The sequence below is a fragment of the Sminthopsis crassicaudata genome, chromosome 1 (genome assembly GCF_048593235.1).
Source record: "Sminthopsis crassicaudata isolate SCR6 chromosome 1, ASM4859323v1, whole genome shotgun sequence".
Lineage (NCBI taxonomy): Eukaryota > Metazoa > Chordata > Mammalia > Dasyuromorphia > Dasyuridae > Sminthopsis > Sminthopsis crassicaudata.
The window spans coordinates 533,931,934-533,959,214 of record NC_133617.1 but is presented as its reverse complement, the minus strand read 5'-3'; the positions used below and the strand labels follow the sequence as shown (position 1 = coordinate 533,959,214).

The 27,281-nt window shown below is 34.8% G+C and overlaps 1 protein-coding gene across 14 annotated transcripts in view; it reads right to left on the bottom strand.

Annotated features, from left to right (window-relative positions):
* The window catches only part of PAM (peptidylglycine alpha-amidating monooxygenase), a 344,584-nt gene that overhangs the window by 9,217 nt on the left and 308,086 nt on the right, over positions 1–27,281 (bottom strand). For all 14 annotated transcript variants that reach the window (XM_074281870.1, XM_074281880.1, XM_074281881.1 and 11 more), the window contains 7 exons: positions 25,062–25,178; positions 21,487–21,559; positions 20,599–20,809; positions 19,473–19,673; positions 10,071–10,186; positions 4,520–4,619; positions 2,371–2,424 (listed from right to left, as the gene is read on the bottom strand). In XM_074281870.1, the coding sequence (XP_074137971.1) occupies positions 2,371–2,424; positions 4,520–4,619; positions 10,071–10,186; positions 19,473–19,673; positions 20,599–20,809; positions 21,487–21,559; positions 25,062–25,178 (872 nt within the window). The remainder of the gene's footprint in view (positions 1–2,370; positions 2,425–4,519; positions 4,620–10,070; positions 10,187–19,472; positions 19,674–20,598; positions 20,810–21,486; positions 21,560–25,061; positions 25,179–27,281) is intronic.

Sequence of the window (27,281 nt, the reverse complement as noted above, 5' to 3'; positions counted from 1 at the left end):
CATACCATTATAAGTTTATTTTGGTCATGGTTTTTAGGATGTGAAGAATCTTAAATTATTTCTCCTTGAACTATATTCCAGATTAATCTTTAAAAATATTAAATGCCTTATTTTTTTTCTATTTTGTCTGATTTTGTTCAAATATTTTTTTTTGTCTTGAAATCAATGAATTCTGTTTAGTCAATTTTAATTTTTATGTATTCTACTATATGGTTAAGCTTTCCCTTTTTTGTTCTAGATTATTCTCCTTTTTCCCCCTTCTAAACTCATTGATCTTTTTAAACTCTTGCTTTATTTCTTCCAGTCAGTCTAGTAATTCTTGTAGCCCAGCTAGTTTTATTTTCTGAAGCTCTGCTTGCAGGTGTTGTGCCCTGTGCGTTTCTCTTAATCCACAGATTTTCTAACTGTATTTACTGCTTTCTTCTCTTTACTCATATTTTCAACCTTTCTTCTTTGTTTGGGATTTTGTGCTCATACCAGTTCACTCTTAGATGGGTTGCCACTGATCATTTTTGACTCAGTTTCTATCTTCTGTCTCAGTTTTCTAGTGGTCACCTGTAGGCTCCGGCTTCAGTTGACTGCTGTTTCCTTCTTTTTGTATAATCCTCAATTTGGAATTAATTCCCACCTCTGCAGTTGTGTAACAGCTCTCATAAGGATATTGGATATGATTTTCATCTTTGGAGTCATGAACAAGCCTCCTGATAATAGTTTTGATGTATTGCATTGGCCCTCTCTCATTCTGTAGTTCCCAGAGTTTAGGGGATTTCGTGGCTTTCCTCTATCTCTCTATTTGTGATCCATGGGGAATAGTTCTCTTCCCCACATTATTACAAGCTGGATCTGGATTCAAGGGATTGATTTTAGGAGCTGGCTTGACATCTATGAAAAGCCTTGGTTAACTTTAGATCCATTTGTGAGAAGTCAGGCTAGTTTCCCTCTTGTACTTACCTCTGCTGGTTTTGGTTGAATTATTGGAATTCATGATGATTTATCTAGTTTGACAGCCTTCCATCTCTTTTTATCTCTTCCTCTCCCCTCCTTCACTGCCCCACTCCTTCCTCCGCTATTCTGACATTGAAGCATCTGTGTTTATTTGCATTCATACTATCTTTTTAGTAAGATGCCTTTGCCTCTGCAGGTAGATATCTTTTTTGTGTGATTCTTCACTGGAGAGATGAGCCTATTTTTCAGATTTTTTTTTATCATTAGTCTTTCTGGGACCCTTTTCAGATTTTTCTGGAGTTTACCCGGGACTTAGGCTTTTCTATGACCTTTCATGTCATAATTTTAACTGAAGTGGTCTTGACTCTTTAGAGTGGCTTTTAACTGTAGTTGATGTATAATCCTCTTCAACAGTTAGCAAACAACTTCATGTCCCTTGTTTCACAAATACATTAACAATGTTACATATGCCCTCATCAGAAATATGAGGAAAAAAGCCTTCTCTCAAATACAGAAAATTATGTGCTTTCCTTGTGTGGATGTAAACTAAAATTTTAAAGTTACTTGTTATTTATTTTATTCTTATCCCTTTCAACTTTCAACTTTGAGTTAACTAAATTGTCATATCTGCCTACTTTATGTCTCTAAATTCCTTCTTTGTTCTTATTTCTTTCCAATTCTGTTCAATTTCCTATCACAAGAAAGGAAAACAAGTAAATCCAAAGTGCAAACTTAAAATTCCAACAGAATCATTTTAAAGCAACTATTAACACAGTTGGTGTGCTGCTGAAATGAGATTAATGAAAATTCTTAACTGTTCTAATCATATCTCAGAGTTTAAAATCAGTAGCATAGATGTAAATATAGGCAAATCCTTGGAAAAATAGTAAATCATTAATTCTGATTCAAAATGAGCTTACTGCTTCCCTGTGGTTTTATAACTACTGATAGTAAGAGAAGTGCTTATGGAGTTGCATTAATTTCTTTTGGCAATTAGGCTGCAACAATAATGGATTAAATACTAATGTATACTGCTAGAGCCCATTATCAAACTGCTGTTTATATTCTTTAAATGGCTCTTTCTGCTTGTCAGAAAAAGTTCATGGACTTTTAAACAGGGAGTGACTGACCTTTTGCTTTCTAAATGGATCTGGCATACTCAATACAGATCCTTTGACACTTTCCATTTCATCAGGTCAGGGCATTTGAACTCATTATTATAGCTCTGTTTATCAGGAAAAAAAACCCCCAGCAACAACAGGTGTGAGTTTAAAGGTTCAAAACTTAATATAGTTCATGGACAAATGACCAGATCAGTTGCTATTTTTATCTTGTTATTTTTTTTTTGTAGGTGCTATTGTGAACCACAAAGAAACCCATCATGAATTAGGTTGGTTGTTCAATACTAATAGGAATCTGACAAACCTTTAATTTCGTGCACCTCGATACCAGCCTTTTTAACTGATCGATGTTCTATTTCTGTAACACAGAAAACACAAATAGGGAAAATGAAGGCATTTGAAGGGAGCAATTTTGATAACAATTTTATTTTAGAGGACTAATTTGTCAAATACATTCATTACTCCTGTCACAACATATTGAAGTACAAACCACAGATTAGATCATCTCTCTCTGAATCCTGAATTTAGAACTACTAAGGAAAGTTAAGATGACCTTAGTTAGATACTACATATCTTTATTAAGCTTATCCTTAGAATGCTCAGTATATAAGACTGATTTGTCAAGTGGTCCTATTTCCAAAAGGATAATATCTAAACTTATTTCTAAAGTCATATCACTTTTGGCTACCAGTTTTTGAGATGGCCTATGAAGGCAAAATTAGACTTTTTTTTTTGTCCTAAAACTTAGCTATCCTTTCTTCGGCTATTCTGGCTATTCTACTACTTTTGCCATCATTGTGGAAGTGGAGCAGTATAAATAGAACTGAGAACCATTTTCACCTTTGTCTATATCATGGGTTAATGTGGCCAAATAATTGATAATTAGTGATTTGAGAGCTAAAGATGATCCTCTCTTAGCTTAGTAAGGCTGGCCCTTATGAGACTGCCGCCCCATATTTGTTTGTTTGTTTTTTTTGTGAGGCAATTAGAGTTAAGAAATTTGCCCAGGGTTATATAACTAGTAAGCATTAAGTGTCTGAGATTGCATGTGGACTCAGATCCTCCTGACTCCAGGGCTAGTGCTCTATCCACTGACTCATCTGGCTGCCCCATCTTCCCATATTTGATAGCTTTTCTCAGCAATGATTCAGCTGGTCTAAGTGACTCTAAGATATACCAACACTAAATGATGCCATAATGATGAAACACAGGATATATCTTTCTCTGTATTTAACTTTATTTGAGATCATTATCATAAAATAAAAAAGTGACTTGGGAAGATTTTTAAATTTTTTCCAATTTTTTGGCTAAAGAAACCATTTTGTCATCTGATTACATTTTATAGATTCCTTTTTGATTTGATGACTTCTCTCTTGCTGTGGCTAATGCTCTTTATCTTTCTCAAGTTTGCAGGTTCCTATCATAACCTATTCCAGCTAAAGGTGGTAAATTGCTTCTCATAGGTTATACAGATGCAGAAGAAACCCTGTAGAGAAAGCACTGGAGTTAGAATCAAAAGAGGTTAGTTCAGAATTGCATCCTTATGGTTATGTGACCTTTAAGTTGCTTGAGTTTTTCTCCTCAGTAAAATGGAAGTAATATTTACACAGTTTATCTCCTAGGATCGCTGTGAGGAAAGCAAGATTTAAAGATTTGTGAACAATTATCTATAATTGTCTTTTTCTGTTTTAGATATGTCCATTCCTTATTCTTGATTCTAACCAGGGTATATTTCTATGTATGTGTGTGTACACACATCTCTTGACCTTGGGAAATTTCAATCATTACTTGTCATCAACTAGTTTTTCACATACTTGAACTAGTGAAAACTTCGTATTTGCTACCCACAAACATGTTACATCAGACATATGGAAAGTGGAAATAAAACGCCAGTAGAAGGATAAGAAATCTCAGGATTAATTGAATATAGCTGGATAAAGCAAAACTTTGGCCCCAGGTGAACTCTAACATTGCATGCAAATTTAGCAATCTTTTATTTGGAGGAAACTGAACTCTCTCTGAAAGAGCAAAGGTGTTTCTTCTTTGGGATTCTGTTGTTTCTGATACAAATCAGAGTTTCCAGGAAGCTTAGCTGCTCCTGATAATTGAAGAGCAACTGGGGAAACAATGTTGAAATAATAAAAGCATACGAGGCACATTTCTCAGCCAAGACAATCTCTTCCCTCTGAAGCAAACTTGGATTTGACTTGCTTTTCAGTGCATTAAGCATTGCTTGAGGGGCTGAGACTTTCCTGTAAATTAACTGAGGAAATAGAGGTATAACTGTGCCAGGGAAAAAAGTTGCTTTTTCTAATTAGCTAAAACACAGAACTGAATTGCATAACTGTGCTGCAGTATAATAAAAAGATTTCTCCAGAGACACTTGTGCTTTCTTATTTGAGCAGCTTAGCCAAGAAAAGCAAACATATGCAATGCAACTAGAGGAAACCTACTTTCAGTGGTGGTGAACTTCCATACAGTGTTTGCATGAGCATCTCCCACATACACTGTCCCATCTTCTGAGGCGACAAGATCATGGGGCATGTCAAAATGCTGCCAAAAGAGCAAACAGTCAATTACCATGGCAACACAGAAACACAGAAGACAGAAAGAATTCAGAAATCAGAAATAGTTCAAATCTTGATATCCATCTTCTCAGTTATAAAAGAAACCATAGTTTAAAAGAGCGTATGAAGAAGAGAAATTCACTTTTGATTACTCATCTCTTTCAAAGGCAAACATTTATATAGTAATCGACTTACAACAATTAATCCACAAGTTCTGTTAGAAAATTTATTCTGCCAAAATAAGTATGAAATTTTGGCAATTATGTGTATTATTCTCTCAAATTTCTTTCTAGATGTTTGCACCATCAAAACTATTTGCTCTGTTACACGGAAAGCTTCAAAAGGGTTAGAATCATAATTACTTGTGTTGTTATGCATTCTCAAAATGCTTCAATGTGAATATTTTTAATAAATCAATATGACCATGATTATGCAAAGAAGGAACTTCAAAGGCACAGGATATTTAGATTCATTTTTGTAGACATACAAGAAGAGACATTGAATGTGTTTTTTTTATTATTATGAAGTTAAAGAGTTACAATATTTTAAACCAATATTTAAAGTAAACAGAATATTATATATAATCACTTAATAAGTAATTATCCACACGTCCTATATCCATATGTTTTGACATAATGAATCTCCATTGATGATATTCAAATTATCTTCATTTCATACATAAAGGCAGATGGAATTGCAAAGACATATTGTATGATTTGCTTAGGGTTATCATATGCTTGTTGACTGATTGATTGATCATGTTAATCCTTGAAAGGACAGGATTACAATTTTGAGTTCCTGACATTTCCATCTGTTTTCAGAAGTCTCCAGATATGATTCATGTGTTGTATTTGGCAGGATACAGGGAATTCCATCTAATTTTTGTCCAGAAGACATGTTTGAATACATAATTATAAAATAATAAACAATAACCAGGATGTGTGCTTCTCAGCTAACATATATATGCCTTGAGTTGTGTTGAGGTTAAAGTGCGGTAAGAGAGCTAATTGCTTTTCTTAGTACAATTAAGGAATGACCAAGGATTACAGGCCTTGAAGCATTCTATTGCAATTAAAAATTAACAAATATTGGCAATAAAAATTTTTAAAAATCAGCTAAGCATAGCAACAAAAGCATATGAGCTGTGCAAATGTGTAAAGACATACAGGTAAAATGGAAACAAAAGGTTATATACATTGCTCTCTAACAGTTCTCTCCTTGAGGTGTTTTCTACCCTGGGTTCAAATATTGAGTGGTACCAGACTTGCAAATGTGACCATTTAATTTACTTTAGCAAACATTTATTGATCACTGATGTCCTCAGTACTATGTTGGATTCTAAGGACAGAGAAACAAAAAAAGGGAGACTACTCATTTTTCAGACCAAAAAGACAATCCTGATTTTCTATCACAGGCTATTTCTGTAAAGTACTTCAAAAAATAGACTAGAAACAGATTGCATTTCTCCTTGCAGAAAAACATCAATGTCAAAGGCTGTACTCCTGACCAAAACCTCAGCAACAAATGTCACAGACATGACCAATAGCATGCTGAAAAGCAAACAAAACATATAATCTATAAATCAACTACTCCAAACCCTCATTTTATAAGAGGAAACTGAAACCCATAGGATAGAAATTATTTGCTTGACAAAACAGGTAGTAGTTACAATACAAGGGCTTAACCCCAAATCATCTGATTCCAAATTGAGTATTTTTTTCATTCTGCCACACTTTTCCATCTTTTCCCACATATCTGAACTCTGGAAAAAGAAAATGGAATGAAAAAACTACTAACTTGGAGTTGATTTGGCAAAGAAATTTGAGAGAGGAAGTAAATGACAAGACTTTTGTTGTAGTACTTTAAAGAGGTCAAGAACTGTGACATTAGAAAGTCATATAGTTGTCAGGAGAAAACAGGATTCCCCATGGTTAACAAAGAACTGAGTTAAACTTCTTGCTCTTAAAATATGATTCTCCATCATAGTAGAAAACCAAACCTTCCTAAAATTAAGTTCTTGAAAGATAATGTCTCCACTAAAATAAACATATTCTTCCTGTTATAGTTAAAAAATATTTTGTTATTCCATTTTAACTGGAAGCATTTTGCTCAAGAACAGTAACTAGTAAGAAACAAAGGAGAAGCTGAATTCCAGGCTTGAGGACCCCAGTTCGATGTTCTTTCCACTCTGCCACACTAGGTAGGTCCCCCAAAGCAAACAGTATTCTTGGACCTATTTTGAAATCCATCATCTTCCACATTTTACAAAGTAGTATTGCCTTTTTTCCTCCTTAAATGTCTGAAATTTGTCATCATTACAAATGCATTTTTTAATTGATTCCTTATTTCTTTTACTCATGAGCCAAAGAAATGTAATTCCACCCAGGCTGTCTTCTGAAACATTTGTAACCTTCCTTTTTGGTCAGGCAACTTCTGCTGTCACTTCTAAGTACTAAGGCTCAAAGTTGCAAAATAGATGCTGGTCTGCAGGGCATTTTCTCAACAGGAGTTCTCTACCCCACTGAAATATACAATCCAGTCCAAAAGGTAAGCAAACAAAAATGTGAATCGATATTTGAGAATAAAATTAGGGAAGTTCTTTATAAAGAAATTAATATATAGGCAATGAATACCTTTATTCCATAGCCTTCCCTGCATTTATTAAATAAGCACAACCCTCATCATCATTCTGTATATTTTTGTTAAATAAATATTAGTTGATAGAAAGGGTGTTATATTTGGACTTTTTTCTTCATTTTGTCTTATGTCATATGGGTATTTAGTATAGCAATTATTTTATAATTATAATACCTTATATTACAAACATATCACATATATGTGAGTATATATGCATACACACCTATATGTATATTACTGCACTGTGCACCTTCTCTCCTGGTTTCAACTCCAAAGAATAAGGTGTCCCAACCAAGATAAAGTCATTTCCTCTAAATTCACCACCATAAGGTTAACTCAACTTGATTGACTCCACCTCCCTTAGCCTCTCCTCCTCTCTGACTGGAGGACTAGAAGGCAGAGTGGCAATTCCTCCCAATAACTTCTTTTACAGAAGATAGAAAGTGAATTCTTAGGTCACATTGAAGAGGAAACCCCAAAACTCTGAAAAATCCTTAAAGGAGAAAACCTCCTTCCCCTCTGCCTCAGGGAGGGGACTCTACCCCAAGCATAAACAGTTTCATTTTTATTATCTGGATGGGGATGGCTCAGTCTGGAAACCCATTGAATAAAATTCAAATTCTAACCCCTGCTGAAACCCAGCCAGAAGCCAACCTAGGACTCCACCCACAAGCCCCCTTCAGCTTGTAGCCAAAGCCCCCGATTATAAAAGAGCCAGCCTGGAGCCCTCTCTTTGCAGAGGTTCCAAACATGGCAGCCTTACACCTGGCACCAAGAATCTCTACCTACTGGAATGCTGTTTCCAGTGCCCTCTTATCTCTACTTTCACCTCTTACTAACCAGACTTTAATTTTACTTCCAATCCCCATAATAAACCTCTTTTATTAATCTAGGTTTTCAGGTCTGTAAATTCCTTTACAGGGGACTCTTGCACCGCCACTAGACCTTATTTAACTCCAAATCCTTGCGCCGAATACAAAGGGGTTGCAGGGGAGCTCTATTCGACTCCCTGTACCCTGAACCTGCCACTAGACCTCAATTAAACCCTAATTTCATTTAAGTGTCCCAATTCCAGACCACATCAACACCTTTGCATCTGCTGAGATGACTGGCTTCATCTCCACTGAATAAAATGCTTCCACACTGAATACTCCACAGCCTCTCTCCATTTTTCTGCTTCTTTATGTGTGGTCTCCCTCTTTAGACAGTAAGCTCATTGAGGGCAGGCCTATCTTTTTATATATTACAGTTTGGCACATCTTAGGTGCTTAATAAAAATTTATTGAATTAGATTCCAGCCTCTTAAGTAGGACTAGATTTTCTTTAATTTCACATTTCTGCTGGGGAGCAAAGACTAACTTGACTAACAACCCCATCTTTCCTTTTTTAAAAAGGGACACCCTCCAAATTAAATCTTTTAAGATGAATGTATTTAAGTAATCAGAATTAATGGGTCAGGCAAAGGAAAATGCAATGTAATATCGAGGATGTTGCATCAGACTTGAAGGAGAGGAAGTATATTTTAAAAGAAATATAAAGATAAGAAATTTACTTTTTTCTTAAGTAAAATAGTTTTGATATTGTGGTAGAATTAGGTATCTTAATTGTTTTTATCTAATATACTAAAAACACTGTGAATTATCTTAGATTTTTTGTTTAATTAAGTTGTTATCATAAAGCTGGGTGTACTTGGAAACATATGATGTATAAAATTAAATGTAATAGGAAATTCTCTACAAATTAAATGCCAGATGTTTCATGCAAACATAAATACATAATTACACACATATACACATTCATTACTATTTATCTCTTCATTCATTTCAGTTCTTTCTACTCATTTTCACATGAAGTTTTGAAAATACCTCAGTGTTTTTAAAAGATATGAAGTTGGGGCAAGAGATAATGAGTAAAGGAAACATAGAATCATTATGATGTTTAAAAATTATACTGTTGTATAGACAGAGATTACTAAAGAGTTCTTTTCATGACCAAACCATGCTTCAATTCTTTTTTTTTCTTTTCTTTTTTTGCTGAGGAAATTAGGGCTAAGTGACTTGCCCAGGGTCACACAGCTAGGAAGTGTTGTGTCTGAGGCCATATTTGAACTCGGGGTCCTCCTGACTTCAGGGCTGGTGCTCTATCCACTGCACCACCTAGCTGCCCCTCAATTCTTATAAACAAAGTTTTTTTTTCTTTTTCCCTGGCTTGGACAAACTGAATTAAATGCTAATATTAGGGTTTCCAGGATAATCATCTGGTCAAATCAAAATCAAATAAGTTTTTTTTTTTTCAGGACTGGGATAACTAAATCAAATATATTTATGTAGTTTTTCCCTAAACAGCTAAGGCAAGGAAGTTTCCTAATTTGGGTACTTTTAATTAAATGAAATTAAAATATTCTTGGGTATGTAAAGTCTACCAAGGATCTTAAAATCACCCAAAATATTGAGTGGCATCTGAGATGAGAGTTGAGGAACAGACGATGTGAATTAATCACTTAGTGATGTAAGGGTAATTCCCCCCCCCCCAATCCTGCATTAAGTTAAGAACTTTAGAAGTTGAGAAGACACACAACAGTCATCTTCTTCCTCTTACTTTTTATTTGTGGGGGGACTTCTCAATTAACTAGAATGTACTAATATCCACACATTAGTTAGTAACCAGTTGACATACCAGGCCTTGATAGTTGCACTTAAAGTTTAAAAAAAGTTTAGGACAATGCTTAATAGTTATGAAAAGAGTACTTTAATTTTGTGTCTAAAAAAGAAAAAAACTAAAAAAAAACCTATTAAAATACCTTTCTCACTGGAGTGAAGGTATCTATGATTTCCCCACTGGAAAAGTTCATTACAAATCCTTGCAATGGTTGTTTATCTCCAAGGTGAGGCTTTCCATTCACTGCAAAGAGCAAACCTGTAACAAAATACGTGATTATTTTCTTCTGGAATTTGGGAGAATCTGACACTGAAATAATTTAATTTAACAACCATTAATTAAAATCTACTATATGTAAATGTCTACACTGTTAAATGACCAAAGGATATAAATATAAAAATATAACAGCCCCTGCCCTCAAGAAGTTTACATTCTATTCAGAGAATACAACATTTAAAGAGATAATAGAAATACATGACAAAAATACAAAATCATTTCAAAGGAGAGAAATGACTAACTGAGGTGATCAGGAAAAGTCTTCAATTAAAAGTGATATCTTAACTTTGCTTTGAAGGAAGTTAAGGATTCTAAAATGTCGGGAAGAGGAAGGAATATATTTCAGACATTTGGGACTAATTGTGCAAAAGTATAGAAATGTGGGTAGAATATGATGTATGAGGAATACCTGGCAGGTAACCATTTGACCAGAGTAAACAATTTGTGAAGGCAAATAAAAAAGAAATGAAGCAAGATTAGGAGTCATGCTGACTTTGTATTTTATATTAATATTTTATATTATTGAGCTAATAAAGACATTTAATGAAGGCAGTAACTGTCAAATCTGGATCTTTTTTAGAATTTTATTTTTCTCTGTTACATGTAACAGTTTTTAATTTTTAATATTTAAAAAATTCCAAATTCCAAATTCTCTCCCTTTTTCCTTTTCTTCTCTTCTACCTGAAAAGACAAACAATTTGTAGTAGTGCAAAACATTTTAATATGAGCTATGTGGCAAAAGAAAACAGACAAAAACCCCAAGAAAAATAAAGTTTAAAAAAATTATCATTTGATCTGTATGGAGACTCCTCAGATCTGTTTAAAGAATAATAATATTATTTATTTATAACATTTATAAATATATTTATATGTTTTTATATATATATGTATATATAATATAAATAATATTTAAATATGCCATTGTGCTATTTATTAAATAGTTAAATGTATAGTATATAATGTTGATGGTCATTTACATTTATGAAACAAGGGGATTTGAAGGAGAAGAGGAGGAGGAAATTTCAATGGTTCATTTTTTAAATAAGAGTACAGGCTCATAACTGCTAATTAGTAGTTGTAACGAGCTGTCGTCTCCAGAAGCTGCTGGATCGCTCTCTGGGAAGAGATCTGCTGTGTCTACTCAAATCTCTCAGACAGATTCTTCTTCCTGTAACGAACCGTTGTCTCCAGGCAGTTCCTGTTAACTCTTGTCCAAAGAAGTGACTTCCCTTCCTGCAGAGAGCCCCGTCAAGCCTGATGCAATTCAGAGTCTTTCTTCTTGAATCCTGGCTCTGAATCTCCTCCAGCTCTTATCCTTCTCCAGGCTGATCTGCTCTCTGCGCCCAGTGCTGTCTCTTTTATCCTCCCAGAGAATGGGTGTGGGATAATGCAAGGGCTTCTGGGAAGAACCACCCCAGCCAATGAGCTTGCCCCCTCTATCAAGTCAACCTGAGTTCTCACCTTGTAATTGTCCAGAAAACCTGAATTCTCACCTTGTCACTGTCCAGACAACCTGAGTTCTCACTTAGTAATCCTAACATCTCCCCCTTTCTTTTGATTTAGAACATAGGACAGTCATGATCTTGAAACATAAATCCATCAATATGGGAAATATTACAGATAATTACATAAATGACCTTGAAACATAAATCCATCAATATGGGAAGTATTACAGATAATTACATAAATTACATAAGCACATAGTAACATAGTAACGTAACACATGCTAGAAGTATATAACATAATCATAAATTGAAAATTTATAAATGTCCTTAAGTCCATTGTCCATTAGTCTCATCTTGTGTGAGGAAGTCCCATGATTCCTGCTGGTTTTAAAGTTCTTTAATAGTCTTCTTATTATCCATGCTCTTTCGGTGTAAGATGTTTCTTAGATCTTCTCCTTTATTTTGAGATCTTTCTCTTTTTCTGTCTCTCTCTGATGGACAAGGTGAATACGACTCGTTGGCACCCATCTGATTCCTTCTCCTGCTGAAGAAATACAAGCAAACCCTCTCTCCCAGGCAGTTAACCTATCTAATTTCCTTCTATTTACCACTTTCTAAATCTCTTCTCATCATCTGACAATTACATTGGAGTTGTTTGCACTGGGCACAGCCCTGTTGGTTTAAAAGGCCTGTATTCTCCCCAAGTGTAATCCATTTTTGCAATCTGATTGCCTTTTGACTGACTTATCAGGTAATCCCTTTCTGCCATGTGATTGCTTCTCTGCTGATTGATTAAATCAGAGTCCTGGCCTTCTAAAGGTTCTTTGGGTGTAACATCAGCTGCCATCATGCCCCAAGTCTTTTTTGCCTGGGGCCCTGGACCTGGGCCCCTCATCCCATTTCCCTGAATTATTCTACACTCTGATGCCCAATGGAGTCCTCTGTTGCATTTTGGACATGGGGTTTTAGGTCTTCTCTCACCCTGTCTTTTCACTGTATCTCCATATCTACACTGAGCTCTTAGATGTACAATTTTTCCACATTGAAAACATCTCCGAGTTTCTCTAGAAGTCCCTTGCCAGGAGGGACCCTGTCTTTCCACGTTCATCATAGTCTGGGTGTAAAAAGCATTTGTTCCCACTGTCGCACAGCGTCTTATGATCTCCTCTAAAGGAGCATCTTTGTCTAATCCCCATATAATCCTTTTGCAAATCTCATTGGCATTTTCCTTAGCCAGATGTCTGGTCATTATTTCTGTAGCTGCATTTTCTCCAATAGTTCTTTTGACAGCAGTTTGCAAACGTCCCACAAAATCTGCAAAAGGTTCATTGGGACCTTGCTGTATTTTAGTGAAAGCCTCTCCGCGATCTTTCTGTCCAGGAAGGACACCCCAAGCTTTTATTGCAGCCTTAGCAATTTGTTCATATATTGTCATGGTATAATTAATCTGTTCTGAATTCTCTCCATATCGACCTTCACCAGCCAAGTGCTCAAAAGTGAATTGTGTGTTAACTCCTATTTCCAAATTGCATCTGACTTGAATTTTACATAATTCATGAAATTCCGCAAGCCATAATAAATTTTCTCCAGGTTCCAGACATGTCCTTGCTATGGATTTCCAATCATTCGGGGTTAGGACTTCATAAGACAAACCATCTAGTAACATTTTGACATAAGCTGATGTAGCCCCATAAAGGGTACAACCTTTTTTCAAATCCTTAATTTTATTCAAATCTAAAGGTGCATATCTTCTCCTTTTTTTACCTACAGAGTCAATATCTTCAATCACAGGATATGCATGTATAAAATCACTTATATCCTGTCCTTCTCTCTTAGCTTTAACCAATGCTTTTTCTAATCTTGTCATAGGCTTAGGCTGCTTCACAGGCAATTCTGTTTGTGTTTCTGCCTTTTCCCCTCCTTCTTCCTCCACCTCTGAAGGTGGGGTTGATGTGGGCCTGTCAATAATCTGTTCTCTAGGCAGAGTTGAAGCTTCTTCAAGAGAATCATACCATAATTCCTCATTTAAATCTTCTTGCTCTAGGGCAAGATCTTGATCTTTCCTTTTTTCCTCACACTTCCTCCTCTGTTCATTTTTAAAACTTTTCCTTCTCCTACAACTTGCTTGATAGTTTAAGGCTAATTGAACTATGTTGTAGATATAAAATACTTCTGCAGAAATTGAACGAGGCCCATTTTTTGCTTGAAATTCTTTCATTTCATATCCCACTAGCTTCCATTTATCTACATCTATCTTTTCTTCCTCTAAGAACCAAGGGGATGTGCGTCTTAATGCAGCCAAGAGTTTAGCAATTTGTACCCAGGTTACAAGTAAACTCTGCTCCTCAATTATGTTGATTATACTCTCTATAGTACCACTCCTGAATGGGGGTGGGGCTGAGGTTGCTTCTGGGGCTGGGGATGAGTCGGCTGAGGTCCAGGGATTGAATATAGCTAACATCTGCCCCATTTCAGCTATAAGAGATTCCTGGTTTAGCCCTTAACAAGTTAAGTTCCTTATTTATCTATTAGCACGCTCACTTAATCTTTAACAAAGTTTCCTCGTTACTCACGGTTCTGGGTCAGAGAGACTGAGATCTAGATCGGAAGCTTTTCCACTGGAATCAGGACTGTGTCTGTCCCTGTTCGGGCGCCAAATTGCGAAGGTCTGGTCTAGCTCCTCTTGTCAGGATAAGCAAAAGTCCTTGCCCCACGTTGGGCGCCAATTGTAACGAGCTGTCGTCTCCAGAAGCTGCTGGATCGCTCTCTGGGAAGAGATCTGCTGTGTCTACTCAAATCTCTCAGACAGATTCTTCTTCCTGTAACGAACCGTTGTCTCCAGGCAGTTCCTGTTAACTCTTGTCCAAAGAAGTGACTTCCCTTCCTGCAGAGAGCCCCGTCAAGCCTGATGCAATTCAGAGTCTTTCTTCTTGAATCCTGGCTCTGAATCTCCTCCAGCTCTTATCCTTCTCCAGGCTGATCTGCTCTCTGCGCCCAGTGCTGTCTCTTTTATCCTCCCAGAGAATGGGTGTGGGATAATGCAAGGGCTTCTGGGAAGAACCACCCCAGCCAATGAGCTTGCCCCCTCTATCAAGTCAACCTGAGTTCTCACCTTGTAATTGTCCAGAAAACCTGAATTCTCACCTTGTCACTGTCCAGACAACCTGAGTTCTCACTTAGTAATCCTAACAAGTAGTAAGAAATATTGTATATTTCTATTAATTTATGAAGAAATGCTAATATACACTGCTTGATTATTTTAGAATCTAGAATGAAAGTTAATGAGGAAATGAGCTACTAGCAAGGTGATTGGTCAGTGAAAATTAATTGCTAAATGATGCATGCATCTGACACTCATATAATCCCTCCTATGCAAATTAGAAATGTGTGTACCAAAAACTATTCTAGGTGAGAATACATTTAAATTGAGGGGGAGGAAATGGTGATGGATAATGCAAAAATCTCAATTTGCTTCTTCCTGTGTCTGGATAAGTGCTAATCTTATTATTTAGTCTACTAAGTAAATGGATATTGCCTCAATAACTATTTGGAAACTATAAAGGAAGTTAGGTGAAAAATGAAAAGGGAGATTGATGAAATAAGATAAACTGAGGTGGGGAGCCAAGATGGTGGAGAATAGACAGGACATTATCTGATCTCTTTCCAGCTTCCTTCAGAATCAATGCTAGATCAAGCCTCTAAATAGATTTTGACAGAATTGACAAACAGTTGGAGTATGATAATTTTCAAGCTTAAGGTATTTTGGAAGGATTTCAGGAAAAGTCTGTCTCAATTAGGCAGGGGGCAATGTGGTGCTGCATGGGAAGGCTGGGCATGGGGAATCTGGTGTGAAGTTCTTAGCCAGAAGCATTGGCTACTCTAGCCTGGTTTAGAAGGCCAGTGGATCAGCAGATTAGCTGTAAGATCTCCAACACAACAACAGAAGCTTAATTGTGAGCCCCCAAACTCCAGGATAACTAAGCAGGACTTGGCCAGGCCCACCTAGCACTGTGGAAAGCCTGTCACATCACTTCCCTGGCAGAGTCAGTGAGAGGCCCCTGTCCCCCTGCAAAAGAAGCTTGGGACAATCTCCCCTGTGCCCTAGGAGCAGAACCCAACTTGTAAAAATGAGCAAAAAAGCAAAAAGAGGCCTGATCATAGAGAGTTACTATAGAGACAGGGAAGATCAGAACACACAAAAAAAGAGGACAACAAAGGCAAAATGCCCTGAGGTGAAGTCTTAAAGGCAGATATGAACTGGAAAAGCTCAAAAAGCATCCAAACTGAGTTGATCTGTTGTTACCAACTGAGAATTTGTTTCCAGAGTTTGATGGGACTAGAATCATGATATTATCTACCCATAAATACTGGACCATAGACTTATGCTTGGGAAAAACCTCAGAGGATATCTAATTCCAATTGTTTCAGATTTTTTTATTTTTTTGGTTTGTTTATTTTTTAGAATTTAAAGAACTGTATCTGAGTTCTATATTCTGCATTCTGTGATACTGTATCTTGACTTGCTCAAGTTTAAATAGATTTAAACAGTGGTAGAGACAAGATTCAGTTATTCTGACTCTACTCAACACTCTTTCTACTATACCACTACTTAGTTCTTTTTTTGTAACAATAAAAGTTTCTGCTCTTTCACATGAATTTCCTCATCATTGTTTGTCTTGATATTTCACTATTTATTGCAACAAATTTTTGTTTATTTATACTGATTGAAAAAATGGAATATTCTCCTTGCTCACATTTTCATTAACTGAGAATTATAATGATATTTATTTTCTTTTAAAAAATTAAAGGTACCAATACATTTTTAAAAATTAAATAGGAGTACTCTTTCTGTTATTGTCCACTTGCCTTTTTGTTTTCCTTCTCAGATTATTTTTAGCTTATTTCTAAATCTCATTTTTCTTGTGAAGCAAGATAACTGTATAAACATGTATACATATATTGTATTTAACATATACCTTAACACATTTAACATGTATGGGACTACCTGCCATCTAGGGAAGGGAGTAGGGGGAAGGAGGGGACAAGTTGGAACAGAAGGTTTTGCAAAGGGCAATGCTGAAAAATTACCCATGCATATGTCTTGTAAATAAAAATCTATAATAAAAAATAAATTAAAGAGGAATGCAAAATTCAGGCCAAGTTTGGGTTAGAAGAAAAGCAAATGTGGTGCACAATGGAGGATGGAAAAAAGGAGAGAAAAATCTTTCAAGTGTTTTGTGATGTGAGCCTAGAATTTAGAGGCTGGACATTCTGGGCTTGGCAATTGGGTCCATGCCCGCCCTTCACATTTGGGGAAAAAAAAAACCTCTTAGAATGCTCCTGGGAATAGACTGGAAACAGATGCTCTTCAGGCCATTATTGTTCCTTAGGATTAGGCAAAGAACAAGGAAGCATTAGCTGTTCCTTCTTCCCCATTCCCTACCCTCATTATGTATCCATCTGGTAAATATTTTCTACAGAATATCTTCTAATTTCTGATTTGTTCCACATAAAGCTGTGACCAATCATAATTGCTTTGTGATTCATGCTTATTAATTAAGTGTGTGCAGAGAGAGCATAAAGAAGAAATCAATGCAAGGTTTATGATACAGACATAAAAGACACAAAGAGGGCAACTCCTTGAATATCAAGGGTAGCAGGGAAAGGCATACTTGTCCCTTCTCACTTTCCTCACCTTTGCCTTTCACTGGGATAGAATCTGATGATTTTGATTATAACTCTTATATACTTCTAAATAACAGATATCAGAATTATGTGCATCTTAATTCTTCAGGGATAGACAGAAACTCACTGAAAGAGGAATACATCCTCTTGAAAAGGAAGCTATGCATAGACTGCATCCTGCTAGTGTTTTGGCTAATTAGTTCAATGATATGAGGTCTTTACTAGATGATGCTCTTTGCAAAGTAGGGTCATTGGACATGTAATAAAAATTTAAAAACAAAGAGATTAATATATATGAACTAATGATAAAAATTAAACAAGGGGTCCATTCTCATAGATATGGAACTCTATCCACTTCAAGACCATCTGCTGCTACATGCTTCAGTGTAACTAAGCAGGAGAATGTTCTTGACAAGGATGTGGCAGCCAGGATAGCTTGACATACAAATACTGCTCTACCAGGAGAAAAACAGAAAGGAAGAATGCCATCCTGTTGCAACCATGGAAAACATGGCCACATAGCAGCTATGGATGCTTGTAAAGAGAATGTAGCTCTGATGGGATGGAAGCTAAAGGTTATAGGACCAATTTCAGGAAATGAAGATGGGGATAGGGCTAAAGAAATCCTAGCCTCAATGAGCAATGAATCTGACCTTATCAATAATACTTAATGGACCTTTTCAATCTGTAGTCATAGGCCCTGTAGGGAGGTGACAGTCAAGACTGATAATGTAGACTATACTATTGTTTTGGATAGAGTACACACAGAGGACATATTCCATGTCATATTCTAGGCATTTTCTGAGAGATGTTTGAACAACATATGATTACAACCTCTAGAAGGATTTAATTTTAGAGAACATTAGAGAGCAGAACAACAAAAACTACTCAAATTTGGCATATGTTGAAGTAATTTTGGAATTTCTGAATGGAAATGGTGATGTCAACAAGGCAATAGGCTATCCCCCTTCTGATATGACCAGATCCAATATATCAATAGAATGCATCTACTTCAAATTCAATCTCTTCCAAATATTAACATAATGTTGTTAACAACAAACTGAGACCCAATATCTGCATGCTGGGATGATATATTTATGTGGAAGTGGGAGAGAGAAGAGGTGAGAGGGAGAGAGGGGAGGGAGACAGAGACAGTGATAGAGTCATAAAGAGACAGACCGATACACACAGAGAAAGAGAGTAAAGGATTAGATGTCTCTAAGTTGCAAATTGCACCATTCATCTGATTCCCAACTCTTCTAGGAAAGATATGGGGAAAAGTCCTTTTTGAAGATGTTCTCAGAGACTATCTATATAACTTACTGATTAATGGTATTATCAAGGAATTTGTTAATCCATAAGGACTACCTTTAATGGTAACAAAGGAAAATGGAATAACGCATATATGACTAGACTTTAAAAAAAAAGTCAAAATCGGCCAAAATATCATACCAAGAGATCAAGTCATCACCACTTAGGCTTAAATCACTTTACTATTGATTTTGCATTTTGGAGTATCTGAAGTTTGAGAAATAGTAATAATCGGTATATTTCTCAACTTGAGAGATGCTAAAGGAAACTTACCTTCTAATTTTGAATTTAGAGCTATGAATATAGCTTATAGGCTGAAAACATTTGGGCAGATAAAAATAAAATAAAAATGTTTAAGTGTTTATTAACCTCTTTTGATATCAATTGAAAACCTCATTTTTAAAATGAATTTCCTTTTTTCTTTGAGATAGATTGTCCATTTTTTCCTTTTCCTTTTGAGTAAAAGAAAAAAATTGATCACAGATTTCATCACATGCCAACAACTGCTGATGATAATAGCAGATATATTAAATTGCCAATATACAAGACAAACTTAAAGAAAAATCAATATTGTAGGAAGACATATTTTTGAAAATTTTAGTTATTTCTGTTAAAAACAAATTCCCTATTCCCTATAATTGGGCAGATTTTCATCTGCCCAATATGATATCTGCCCCATATGATCCAGATAAAATCAGATAAAACCAAAAAATTGGACCTTATTACACAAAACAGTGAAAAGGAAAAGTTTAGGAAACACAATATGAAGGTATGGAAAACAAATTTTAAAAGTAAAGTTTAACATGATAAAAATAAGAAAGAAATACCTGTTGTATATGAAATTGCAAATACATTTCTTCCAAATGCTGTATGCTTGATCTCTCTCACGAATTCTTTGGTTTCTATTTTAAAACACTGAATACGACCATTTTCTCTATCTGCTACACATAACTGGCCAAAATGAGGCACAAGGGTCAAGCTGTGAGGAACTTGGAACTGGCCTGGTTTAGGATTGCTTCCTGAAGACTCTATAATAAGGGGTAAAAAACAGACACATTGTAAAAAAGAAACATCCTGAAGATCATTTTTGAAAAATTTAGTGTCACAATTTCTTTAGTTCTGAGGTTAGATGAGAGGAACACCTTATAGATTTATACCATAGTCTTTCTTACTCACAAATACATTGGCAATCTTCCTTATTTTTTCAAGGAACAGTAAATGTGTAGAGATTATTTTTATTTTCACTATCCTTTTTTTCCCCTTGAATGTTTCAGGAATACTAATAATAGTCCATGTGGTTGTGAATCATTAAACACCACAATTTCAGTAGAGGCAAAATTGTTGGTGACCTAAGGTCTCAATAGAAAGAAAACCACAGGGTATGTGCTTTCACAGTTTGTGGTATATTGCTAATGATTACTTGGTCATGAGACATCATCTGGGGCATATATGATCAGAAAAGGAGGAGGATTATTCAGAGATAAGAGATAGACAGTCCAAATACTGTACTGGTTTGTACCCACAAAATATTAAAAGAACCAGTGGGAAGCCTCAAGAACATTGGATGAATCCTCTTTGGGGAATTAATGTAAATATTTAGACAACAATTATTGAAAGTTAAGATGGATTGGAGGGGTTGTTCCCTGCATCAATGGAGGAAGTATCAGCCAGATGAAAAATTGTGGACCCATCTGAATAGCTAAGCATCTAGTTAGGTATCAGAAGTTCTAAAAATTTTAATGCAGTTTTAAGCCATAAAATTGTAATGACTTTTTGGGACACCCCATATAAATGTGAATTTTTATTATTATGCCCATAAATGAAAGATTCTGGGATTGCTTGCTTTCTTCATTATCAACTACAATTCAAATAATAACACAAATAATAATTGTGTACTTCACTGATAGTTGCAAGAATAAAGAATTTAAAATTAGCAAAAGTCTTGTTTAATACCTTCTCCCCACTGTGAGATAAACATTCCATTCTTGGAGAATTGTACAATCCGACTATTGCAGTACCCATCAGACACATATATGGTTCCAGTAACTGGATCTACAGCCACATCGGTGGGTTGACAGAAGTGATTTTTGTCACTGCCTGGCTGCATGCTTCTTCCCAAAATTAACAGGGGGCTTCCTTTACTTTTTGGATCTAGTTTGAATACCTTTCAAAAAAATAGAGGAGAAGGCACAGATAAATATTTTGCATAATAATTCAGAAACATGCACCCAGATCACAAGATAATTATTCCCACATAACATCATTAATTTAATGGTATTCCACTGAACTATCAGAGTTAGAAAAGCTAGGCAACTGTTAAATTTCACAAGAGCAGTAACTATGATAATTATTTCATTTTTCTATCTTCTCTAGGACAATACTTTTCCGTAGATAGGTCTCAATAAATATTAACTAATTTGATGTTTGAAATGAGAGGTTGCCAAGAAAACCAATTAGTTCATGTGCTATCTACTATATCCCATTCACCATGCTCCCATAAAAAAACGGTATGTTTGAGATATTGTGAGAGCCCTTCTAATTGAAGTCTTAATCTTATCATTGGAAAAAAGGTCCTTTGGTAAGTTATATGATTTATCTATTAGCAAAATGTTTACATAGTTTCACTAACTAGTTGTCATGCTAGGTCTTGGGAGAACCTAGACAATTGCAATAATAATTTTAAAAGTAGCTCATAGAAGAATTAAGCTTCACATTCCATGTTAGCTTCTATTTATAATGCTATATTTTTTCAGGAAGGCATTTGAGACAGCTAAATTATTACTGGCAAATTTTTTTTTGTTGTTGTTTCTGCTTTTGCTAAAAGTAATACAAATTATTTACCTGATGAAGAGCCACATCTGTCACCCAGTAATTTCCATCTTTATCTATACTCAAACCATGTGGCAAGTAAAACCTGGAAAATAAAAATATCTACATCATTTGTCCGATAAAAAATAAATGAACTACAAGCAGATACATTTAATGAGACAGTTTAAAATTAATAACAATTGATAACATATTCCTAAGGAAATTGTGGAAAAGACTAAAACTAAAGGTAATGTAAAATATCACATATTAGAACAACAGTATGCTATAATAGAGAATCTTCTGGTTTTAAACTTGGGATAACTGAGCTAGCATTTTGGTTCTGTTAACTATGAGATGTGGAATCTTGGACAATTCACTTACTTCTCTAAACCTCAGATAATTTTTTTTGTAAAATGAGATGATTTGACTATATTTTTTTCTAAGATCTCATACTCTAAGAATACGATTTAAATGTAGAACCACATAAAAGCAATGAAATCTATTGTATGATGAAATACAAATACCATTCAATTAATTTTAGAGAAAAATATGTAAGATTAACACAGGAAGAGACACTCTCTCTTCAAAATCTAACATTTGCTTTCCTAATAAATGGGAAAGACAACATCTTGAGCCAACAAGAAAGAAACATATTTGTCTAAATATGTATTAAGTCTTCAGGAAAACCATTGATAATTAAATTTAAATGCTTGGTTTATAGAAAGAATGGCAGAAAAATGAAAATCATGGAAGTATAATGAGAAAAACCAATATAATATTTATTTTCTTGAAAATCTAAGATTTTCTGATAATTTTGAAAATTTAATCTAGAAGGGTAAGGATGTATATATACTATATTCCAGAAGCAAGAATCTGCTTTCACATCAAGCAAACCATTTAGTACCATCCAGCTTTAATACAAGAATGTCTATGTGTGTGAATTCTAAGAATCATTAAATTTTGAATATTATCTATTTTTTGGTTTATTCTTCGTTTCCTAGAGCAGAAAAAGCCTGAAGATTGTCTTAGAGAAAGGAGTTTAGGTGACTTTTAGAGACTTTATAGATCATCCAATCAATTTTGTTCAATATAATTAAATGAGCATTTCCTCTAAGTAGTTTCCAGGGTCAGTGCTATCTACAGACAATACAAAGATAAAAGTAAAATAATGCTTGCTTTTAGAGTAGATATACAACAACAGTTACACAGAGGTGTATTTATTTATAATTTACAAACTGTAAAATTTACAAAAGGTAAACAGAAAGTGATCTGAGGAGTAGAGGTGGGAAGACTATTAATCACTGGAAAAATCAAGACGGGTCTCTTAAGGTCAAAAGATCATAGATTCAGAGATCATTTTGTTTAACGCTTTCATTTTATAGATGAAATTGATTTGAATCTTGAAGGAAACAAGGGATTTCAAAAGATAGAACTTAAGAGGGAGAGAATTCCAAACATGCCAGATTTCCTGTGTAAAACCTCCTGAGTTACTATCTTTATAAGTAACCTGAAGAGCATTTTATAAACATCATTATTACATATTCTAGAGGAGCTACATTAACACATATATCGCTGTTCTGCTTAAAACGTTATTTTATTGTTGGATTCACATTTTCTCTTTTCCAGCTTCTTCCCACATCCTACCAACTAAGAAAACAAGAAAAACAAAACCTCTGTGTACAAACAAGCATAATCAAATAAAACAGATTCCCTCCTTATATGTTCTATCACTCCAGGACAATTTTCTTGGATTATTTCCTGCATTATTGTGTCAAAGTTCTCTTTTTGGTCACAACCTTCTGGTAGTCCAATTATTCTTATATTTTCTCTTCTTGATCTGTTCTCCAAATCTGTCATTTTCCCTATGTTTTGCATTCTGTATATTTTCTTATTCTTTATAATTTATTTTGTTATTTCTTGGTCTCTCATAGATTCACTAGTTTCCCCTTGCCCAATTCGAATCTTCTTTTTTGCTGAGTCAATTGGGGTTAAGTGACTTGCCCAGAATCATACAATTGGGAAGTGTTAAGTGTCTGAGGCCACATTTGAACTCAGATCCTCCTGACTTCAGGGCTGGTGCTCTATTCACTATACCACCTAGCTGCCCCCAATTCTAATTTGCAAAGAATTATTTTCATCTTTGAGACTCTGTACCTCCTTTTCTAGTTCATTCACTTTCTCCCCATAATTTTCGTGGATGGTTTTTATTTTTATTTTTTTTTAGTTTTTTCTCAATGTCTCTCATTTGATTTTTAAACTCCTTTTTGAGTTCTTCTATAAATATTCTCTGGGCAGGGAGCCATTTAACCACTTCTAATAGTGGAATGGGGGGGATAGTGCCTCAAGCTTCCCTTCAGCTCTCCCTCTGAGCAGGAACCCCAAACCAAGAGTTCCATCCTCCTGCAAGTGTTCACAGACAGCAGTGTAATAGTCAATAAGTGATATCTTATAACCACGTTTAATTTTTTTCTCCACAGAGAAAAACATCAGCTAATTCTGTTCATATCACTAAAATCCTGTTGTTCAGGATTTAGAGAAAATAAGAAGTGTTTTTCAAAGCCAAATTTCACTGTGGCCACCTAAGGCTGGAAAGGCAATTTGCTTACTTTTTAACTTGGGGTGAGAAGAATGAAGCATTTTTACACTCCAATTATTGGATTAGCTTAAGTGACCCTTTCTCTTATAGGATAACTGATTAGTTTTTTTTCTATGTTCCATAACAAGCTCTATTAGCTGTGTTGTAAGAATAGCATATTGCCATTGACATCATTTTTGATGGAGGCGATTGGTTTGGCTAGAGTTAATAAGGCATTCTGACATCTATGAGGAATAGGTCATGTTATTCCACTAGTTATTCAAGGAGACACCTGTGCTGCGATGAGAAGTGTTATACTGCATCTAAGGTGGCTTGGGTTCTTTCCCCAGCTTTGTTATTGTTCACCCATGAAAATTGTGATGATCTAAAAGATACCTGGGGAAGCAGTATAGTAGAGCAGAAAGCCCACTGCTTTGGAGTTAGGAAAACTTGGTTTCAAATCCCAACTCAAACACTAGCTATATGATCCCAGATAAATCATTTAACTTTGTCTTTTTTTCCTTGTCTATAAAATGAAGGATTTGGACTTGATAGCTAGGAAGATCCATTACAGCTCTAACTTTTTGTTCCTATTTTCTTATTTCCTACCTTGGCCAATTTTCTCACTTCTTAAAAGAAAAGACTGGATTAGATGTTGTGATATGCTGGGAAATGTTTAACAGACTGCTCTTGAAAAACAATAAACTTTAAAATTTAATTTGCATCATTAACATTTTTATTCATCACTTTTTAAAGTCTAAACAATCAACAAAACAATAAATCAAGCCCTGTTTTGTAGTATTTGCCATATCAGAGGTTTAAATGATCACATTGAGAATTTAAAAGTATGAGCACATCCCAAGTTTCTGCTGTCCCTACTGAGGTCTAAAAATCTATAATCCTAGGACCAGGAATTTTCTAGGACTCTTCCCAGTTTCAATATTTTATGATTCTAGATCTAATTCCCTCAATGCCATGCGTGCATTATACTTAGCAGAAATCTTGGAAACAATAACAAAACAGTATAACTCACAAATTTTTCCCAGTAGACTGAAGCACTGCAGCATTATTTGGATCTATCACAAGAATAGTATCCTCTTCAATTGGTCCAAGTCCTCTTTGCTGGTAAACAAATTTGCTGTCAAATGAGCTAGATAAAATACATGAGAATGGGAAATAAATACATAATTCAAAGCTTCTAGATAATTTAAAAACATATTATTCAAATGCTATTTTAATTATAGACTAAAGAAGATTAAAATTAACATTTGTTTTAATATTATATTCATAATTATTTTAATTTCTTAAAAGATCACAAATATACCATTATCAAGGGTATGTCAAATATATTCATTTCTTTAGGTTCCCTCAATAGAACTAATCAAAAATATATTTATTCCAAAAGAATTCAATGTATTCTTCAAAATTAAAGAAAGAAAATATTAAATAAGATTCTTAAAGCAGCTCCAAACATAGATATATATGTTATTTAAATTCAAGATGATAAAATATATGTGTATACACACATACATATGTAGATATAAAATCAATTAAATTCTATATTTATTATGAATCAGGTATACTGATAAATGCTGGGGATATAAGATAACTGACACAGTTCCTATCTTCAAAATGTGTGAGTGTGTACACATGCACATATACATATATGCTACAATGATATTACATGTGCACAGATAAGGTTGGAAGTGATATGTTCAAAGGAGAGATATATGCAAAGTGTTCTAAGAAAACCTAAGGACAGAAAGAATATTTTTATCATTTTAAATTAAGTAAGGCTTCAAGAAGAAGGTAATAACTGAGAAAAGTTCAGAGAAAGTAAATATATATACATTCTCCCCCAGCCCATATTGTTGTTGTTTAATTCATTAATTGTGTTCAACTCTTTGTGATCCTACTTGGGTTTTTGTTTTTTTAGCAAAGATTCTGGAGTGGTTTGTCATTTCCTTCTCTAGCTTATTTTACAGATGAGGAAGCTAAGGCAAGCAGGGCGAAATTACTTGCCCAGGGACATACAGCTTATAAATGTCTAAGGCTAGATTTGATTTCAGGAAAATGAATCTTCCTGACTCCAGGACTTGTATTCCATCTACCTAGTTGCTCTTTTATTTAGAGGAATTGCTATTTTAATTAAATTGAATAAAATTTACCAGATGATCCAGAAGGTCTCTAAAATTGTCTAAACTCTTTTCTCTATGAAAAATGTCCTTAGATTTGCCAAAATAATCTTCCTATTATACAGGTAACTTTAAAGTACAAGTAGCTTTGCTAACTCCCAATTACCTCTATAATAAAATACAAGGCCTATTTTATTACCAAGGACATGTAAAGCCTTTCATAGATTTTAACTTTTAACCTTTGTTTTCCAGACTTATTTCATATAACTTCTCTATGTATTCTTTGTTCCACTCCAATTGGCTTACTTGATATTTTCTGAACTCAGCAGGGCATCTCCTGCCTCTGGGCTTTAACATAAGACTCTATCCAGGTCATCCTCCTCACCTGTCCCACATGCACCTCCTCTTTACCTCTGCTTCTTAGATTACTTCCTTTTCTTCAAGGCTCATCTCAGATACCATACTCTCTGGGAAGTAATTTCTGATCTCCTTAATTGTCGGTGTTCTCTTTTTCTTCAAAATGTATAGTCATATAAGTAAATGTTTATACCTCCACTATAATGAAAATTTAATGACAGAAACTTAAAAAAACCTAATCTTTGTATCTCCAAAATCTAGCTTATACTCTTATTGAGACACAAATATTCAAATGGATTTCTGATCTAACTTATACAAAATGCAATTCACTCAGTCTTGCCTGTTTTATAAAACTTGTCGATGTCTTCCCATAAGTTTGTCCCAAGGTCTCTACCCATTATGATAGGACATGTGGGTGGTTAATTATTATTTATTGGATTGAATAAAAAAAAAAGCTTATTGGGTAATTTTATATTAAAAATCAATTAAACATTTAAGTTAGCACAAATATAAATTAGTACAAATTTTAATATGACTTTTCAAGTGTTATAATTATGGAAACATAATTTAATTGAATGAGCAAGATATGTATTTTAACTTTTTTAAATTTTAAAAGAATTATATAATGTGCTAAAATGATCTTATAAGCATATATTATCCTAGTTGTATGCAGCCTGTGGAATATAACACATTTTACTGAATATAAAAAATTTAAATGGGGCAGCTAGATGGCACAGCAGATAGAGCACGGACCCTGGAGT